The following is a 6,640-nucleotide window of genomic DNA, read 5'->3' on the forward strand; positions in this document are numbered from 1 at the left end:
ATAATAACAATAACAATAGCAGACGCACAGCCAAAGAGTCTGCAAATGAACGAATGAGCAAATGCGACGAGCCAAATTCTTCAGTCACACGCAACCGACTCACTCAATAGCACAGAGCAGGTTAAACGAAGACTATACAAAAGGGAAAAGGTCCTGAACGGCGCCTTTCCGAAACAACGGGGTGATAAGAGTAAGGATGACAAAGACAGAGAAGGAAAGAAAGAGAGAAATTCAATAATTTTTTTTAAAAAAAGTAAAGGTTACCGGCTGAAACCACTGAAGTGCAGCTCCCACCTAATGAGGAGCCACTCACCCTAAACCTATTACCTAATCGCAGTTGCAAATCAGAGGGAAAGGGAAATAGGAAAATTAGCACGGGCAACGGTAGGAATATAGGTTAGATTGAGCAGCTCGACACATTCTCAAAAACGCACGGAAAGGAAGAAGGGAAAGACAAAAATAAAACGCCGTGAAATGCAATCTAAGTGGTGCTTTCAGCCCACAAGAATAGAAGACAGAAAACGAAATTCCTCTGCCAAAACAAAAAAAAAAGAAGGTGGAGCAGTTTTTCCTATACGTTAGCCTCCAAAGTGTTCTCACTTGAAAGAACGAGACGCACAAATGTTAGGGCTGCACGCAACATACCTGCCGTCACCGCAACGGGCTCCACAAAACTTAGAGTGGCAGGTCCCTCATTCCAATCCACACTCCCGCAAAACCCACTAGCAACGCGTGATGTTGGTCCCTCACTCTCACTATTGTCGCTCTCGCTGCTCTCAGTGTCACTTTTGCAGAAGTAGCGACGCTGCGTCTCGCGGTCGTAACTCGTCACATTTATATGGTCATCGTAAAATGCCAAGTCCTCGCGAATGTAAACATGCAGCGCCGATGCGTTGTGAACCGCCCTCATGGAGGGTCGTGGGTTCTCGCTCCTTCGCCACAACTCATCGCTTTCGAACTGCAGCCAGGCACGCCTTAGCGGGTAATGATGATCCGTCACGTAACCCACCACACGCCGTGGTAGCTCACACAACGCCTCGCTAAGCACATCCAACACAGCGGCTAAAACGGGCACATCTCCCGTTAATGGGATAGACGCAGATTGGCATTGACATCCTCCGGCGCTAGACCTTAGAGACTCGGCAATGGCCCTCATCTGTCGCGCCAACGACATTTGAAGGGCACCACCAGCACGTACAAAACCAAGGCCACATTCAGCAGCCCAACCACGGCCAGCAGCCGACGTGTCCACCGCCAACAACACACAACCCGCGCACTTCAACAACAAAGCGATGTGGGATCGCTGCAAATGTGAAGATGGACTTACGAGTAACATCGTTCCAACTTCTCCAACAGCGGCGTCGTGGGGACATGCGGGGGTTGGACTGGAGGTATTCCCATCTATTTTCAAGAGCAGTCCTCTCTTTGCGGAACTGTCCACCCGCTTCGGCCCTGTGAAGGGGAAATGAGGGGCAAGTAAGGTTTCAAGATCGCCGTGTGCCACAAAACGGGCGGGAATAATAACGTTAGCGAGGCGGTCTGGGAGCACTAACCTCCCGCGACGCAATACAGCCACATCGGGGCACGCGCACATGTCTTCACTAGTGCTGAAAGTATCCCGACGGCACACCTGAAGACGACGGATCATGGCGTCGAAGGCGGTTGTGTCCACTTCATCAACCATGAAAACTGGGGCGGCACCCACAACACCATTGTGAGAATTGCGCTCTGTATAATAGCGCACGCCAAACGTCTTCATCACGGGTGGGGCATGGGAGGGAGTTATGATGACTGACACATCATTGGCCCACGCCCAGTCGTACAGCATTCTTGACGCCTCCAACTGAGCCTTCTGCTGGTCTGCTGACGTCCATTCACCCTCAATTTGTCTCGCTCCGCCTTTTGGACGCCCCATTTCCACCTCACCAACCTCGCTTTCGTTACTTCGTGGTGGTGGTGGTGGTGGTGGCCTTGCATGTAAGAAGTCTAAGAGGCCTCCTTCGTGGTCTATAACGAGGAGCATGACCAAATAACATCGACCACCACTCGTAGCGCTGTCAGTGCATGAACCGTCACAATTGCGGCTGCCGCTGCCAATTGTCCCCCGTCCATCCAGTACAAAGTGAGGGGTGTCTGCACCCTGATGAGCATTGAAGGTGGGGGCGACAGTCGGTAGGAAAAAGGAACCACAAGGAAAACTCCGCGAGTACGTAAGTGCCGAACCGAGGCACGGAACTAAGCACGTTGCTGGGTCTTCCAGAAGCAGCCGCGCCCGTGCGGATATCGTTTGAGCAGGCACTGCATTTCTTCCGTGGTGGAAAGGCGTACAGAGAAAGTCCAAAAGAAGCTTCTCAAGCACCAACAATGCATCACCTTCAACTTCCGTAGACAAGGTAAAATGAATGCATCCAGCTAGCACGCTCCGTGGCACAGACGTCTTACACCTGTGAGAGGGCACCTGCAGGTCCCGTAAGGACGCAGTCACTATTCTCTCAATAAAATCCATTGCGCTAACTTCCCCATCCACTGAGATGGGCGACACCGAAATGTCTCGTAACTCCCCAGGACTAGTTAAGGCACGGAGGATACGTACTATACGCAACCGATTTCTTGTAGCAGACATGGTATCTACCACAGGATAGCGTGCTTCAGAACTTAGTAACTGCCTCAACAAAGAAGCGCAGAGTACCAGTAACCTCCCGTGACCATCTATAAGCTGCTGTTTACGTTTAAAATCTTTTTTGGGGTGAAGGGCAGAAGGCCCTGCACCACTTCCCGCGAAGAAGGCGCGACAGAGTTCATAGTACGTAGGGAACTCACTTAGTTTGCACAGCACATCACCCGCCCTTGGGCGCAAAATTATTACTTCACCTTCGGCACCAACGGAGAGAGTCAGTTGACCATACGGGCCGATGTGCAACTCCATCGAACATTCCTGAAGTGCGCGCGCAAAAAAAACCATGGAGGGACGTGAATGATGGACGGCAAACCCCACCGCCTGTACACGCCTTTGCTCCTCGTGGGGATTATTTTGGTGGAACTCGCGTATGGGGTACCCGTATTCAGTGGTAAAATGATCCCGAGTGTAACTCACAGTGCTATGCATATATTTACCCTTCATTTCCAATGTTGCTACCGTCCCTCCAACCTCGGCTTTTTGAGGTGGGAAAAAAGCTTCGTATGTACTGAGAGTTTAATTTTACATCAATATGCTGCTTTAAAAGCGGATCTAGAGTAAGATTGGGGCGATAACCGACCGATGGAGAAAAAGAAAAAGAAAGACAATGGGGCTATCGGCGCTCTCACGTTACTGTCTTGTTTAGGAAATAGCAACAAAATAAAAATTAAGAGAAAGAAGATGTGGGAGATAAGTGTAAATGATCAACTAACACTTTTTTTTCTTTTTGCAAATGCAACTAGTGGTAAAAGCGGTGAATATAAAAGATGACCTAAGAATAGAGAGAAGGGAAGGGAAGGGGAACTGAAGGTAGTGGGGCGGAAAGAACACATTAAAACAGATTTCCCCCATATCGCAACGAAAGAAGGGCAAAAAAAAAGGAAAAAAAAAGATGTTGACACTACGAGGAATGGCACGTGAACCAAAAGGTTGACGGGAGAAAGCAAAGTAGTGAGCACACGTAAGAGCGTGATTTGCAAAGGCAAATATTATATAATGTATCACAAAAACGGGGAAAGCAAAGCAAAAGTAACAGTAACAGTAACAGCGAAAGACAACATATACTCGGATAAATAATCCTCCTTTCTCTCAGATGTTGTTGTTTCCCTCACGTGTTCTCAGCCAATCAAACATTCTCCTCAGTGGCAAACACTCATCCCTTCTCCCCACCCTTTTTACTACACCCAAAGGTATAGTCATCCACTCATGTGAGCCGCCAACACCTCCCATACACACACTTTACAAACACACATAAGCACAAAGCTGAAACGAAGGCAGAAATGGATATGAAAAGATCAAAAAAAAACGGCCACTGCAGATGCCGTGCTCGCGCTCGTACTGGCATTTCCACGTGCGGCGGCGAGAAACATGAAGAAACGCGGTTTCAACAAAAAAGAGCTGATCAGAAACAACCAGGAAGGAGATGGTAAATGGTGCGCAACGACAATCGGGTGCAATCGATTTGAAACGGCCCTCCTCCACTGCGTAAAGAGGGGAGCTTACGGTATTCGCAGGTGCACGAAACAAAAAATAAAAGTGCTCACTCAAAGCGAGACAAGCAGTTAATATAAGTAGACTAGCGGTGAAAAAAAACAACAACAACAACAAAAATCAACGGATAGTCCACTCATCAGCACCCCTTTCGCATAATTTCCTTCACCCGTATCTTTTAATTACATTGCGTCAGTTTACGCAAGCGCGCCGCATGCACAAAGTTTCACACAGCTTCACAGAAGCGCAGATTCCCCTTCCATTACCTGCTGCTTCCCACCCACCTCACACACACTACCAGTCAGCCCTGGTTTCAGTCCTTTTATTATGTCACTCCTCTTATTTGTCACCCTTGTCCCGTCTCGCCGCACTCTTGCGGTACTGCTCAAGCTCCTCATCCTTCTGCCTTCGGATCGTGTCTATTGTCGGCTCACCAAACCCACCCTCTCCCATATCATACAATCGCTTAAGCATTGCGTCACTCTGCGCACGCCCGCCACCAGCCTTCGGAGGGAACATCGCATCCAACGGTACCTTCCAGCGGTCGAGCTCGGAATCGCCAGTTGATTGCGTGACCGGTCCTCCACTCGGGCCGTCGCACAGTGGCGGGTCCCCGATGTCGACAAACGTGTCGTTCTCAGGCATAATAAGAATTGTACCACGTTCTACGTCCAACTCCACCTGTCGGGCGTCAAAGGGTGTAAGGAAGAGAAGATGATTAAGAAGCAACCGCAGCTTCGCGGAGTCTGCATCACTGGAGAAGACGAGGTAAGCACCATAGAGGTGTGCGATAAAGCGAAGGCAGCGAGTGAGAGTCTTCATTTGCTCCATTGGTCCCGGGAAGGCGTCGACCTTGTTGCACACAATCACTGTTGGCAGGCCGGAGAGACGAACGCGCTTCAGATCGGGGTGTCCCTCACCCAACGCCCGTTGCGCTCGGGCGTGGAGTTTATCGGGAGTGTTGGATCCCTTCGCCCGCATCTTTTGCAGTATCTCATTGGCTCGACGGTCAACACGCTTCAACCAATACGCAAGCGTGTCCCACATGGACGAGGGATCCGAAAAATCCACAACGATAGCGATGTGCATTAAGTGAACGTTCTCAGGTGTGATAACCACCTCACATAACTGTGACAGCTCCATCCCCTGCGCAAGCTCCCAGAAGTGCACAGTCTGCGAAACGTGGCGGTCGCTGCGCGTCGTATATTGATAGTCCAGTGCTGTCGTTGGTTTCACTTTAGTCTTGCCCTTACCTGATGTATTTCCCCCCGCGCCAATTGCGGAACACACTCGCTGAATAACGCTAGTTTTTCCCGCCCCGGAGCAACCAACAACGAATAGGTTCGCCTCGCTCTGCGGAAGGTTATTCTCTTTTGTATTTAGTGCAATATTCTGCCACAAATCCTTTGTTGGATCCACGACGATTTGTGGTGCAGCGGGGGCTGGAGGGGCGGCTGAATCGGTGGGAGCCACATCTGCTGCTGGTGGAGGTTTGCCATCTGCTGCTCCCGCGTCCGGAGGCATCCCGTTGGGTGCTGGTGGAGGTGGCACTTCAGTTTGCGCAGCTCCTCCAGCGGCACTGCCTTGCATACTCATTCAACTCGTGCCCTACACAATTCCGCGTACTTCGCTGACAAGTTATTAGGAGTAAATTAACTACACCTTCGCTCTTTGGCTCAGTGATGCCAATATTTCGCCCACTTCCCTCGCCCAGTATTCTCCACGCTCTATCCCTTTTTTTCTTCCTTATTTCTTCTTTTTTTTTTTAAATGGCGATGAGGCGGTGTTGTTTTCGAATTCCTCCTTTTCCTTTTTCTTTCTAATTATTTACTTCGCCTCTCCACTGCCTTCTGACTCCTTTTGTATTCCTCTTCTCCGCGATATTTCCCTGAAGGCAACCGTCTCGTCCTTTTCGCTTTAAAGAAGCGCTTTTCCCTTTTCTTTTTTTTCTTTTCTATTTCCTCTGGCCCTTTGTTTCCGCCTTCCGTCAAGTGGGAAGAGGACAATACTTTTCCAGAGGAAAACAACTTCCACAAGTATTGTATAATCAGCTAAATATATCTATCTTTATTGAGCAGGCGTGTCCGCAGCGGGTAGAGCAGACGCTACAAGGGCGTTCTGTCACAATATCGCAATCACTATATATAAATATAAATATATATACCCTTAAACTTTGCTGCTGTAAACGTAGCAGTCAGTGTTGCTGCTTCTATTATTAATATTGCTCTTGCCTCGACCGGCTCTCAGTAAGTTATAACAAATGATAGTTTTTTTTTTCTTTTGCGGTAGCCGTAGTTTGTTGTTTGGCTCCTCCCTCCCATACACAGTGGGTAATTGAGGTAAACAAACAAAAAAGTTCCAAAAAGGAGAAGAGAAAAAAAAGAATAAAAGAAAGAATAATTAGTCGAAACCACCCCAAGTACTGCAACAATAAGCTGGTACAAAGGAAAAAAGAATACACATACATGACAA

At 48.8% G+C, this 6,640-nt stretch overlaps 2 protein-coding genes across 2 annotated transcripts; both read right to left on the reverse strand.

The window, feature by feature from the left end:
* Nucleotides 1-571: 571 nt before the first annotated feature.
* Nucleotides 572-3,121, reverse strand: TEOVI_000156500 (uncharacterized protein; the record flags this gene model as incomplete). Its single annotated transcript, XM_067224772.1, has 1 exon — nt 572-3,121. One exon carries the CDS (start codon nt 3,119-3,121, stop codon nt 572-574), a length of 2,550 nt encoding a protein of 849 aa, XP_067080873.1.
* Nucleotides 3,122-4,507: 1,386 nt separating this feature from the next.
* Nucleotides 4,508-5,764, reverse strand: TEOVI_000156600 (dynein light intermediate chain D1bLIC, putative; the record flags this gene model as incomplete). The annotated part of the gene is made up of 1 exon (XM_067224773.1): nt 4,508-5,764. One exon carries the CDS (start codon nt 5,762-5,764, stop codon nt 4,508-4,510), a length of 1,257 nt encoding a protein of 418 aa, XP_067080874.1.
* Nucleotides 5,765-6,640: the final 876 nt, after the last annotated feature.

Source organism: Trypanosoma equiperdum (assembly GCF_001457755.1).
Source record: "Trypanosoma equiperdum strain OVI genome assembly, contig: ctg_387, whole genome shotgun sequence".
Taxonomy (NCBI): Eukaryota; Euglenozoa; class Kinetoplastea; order Trypanosomatida; family Trypanosomatidae; genus Trypanosoma; species Trypanosoma equiperdum.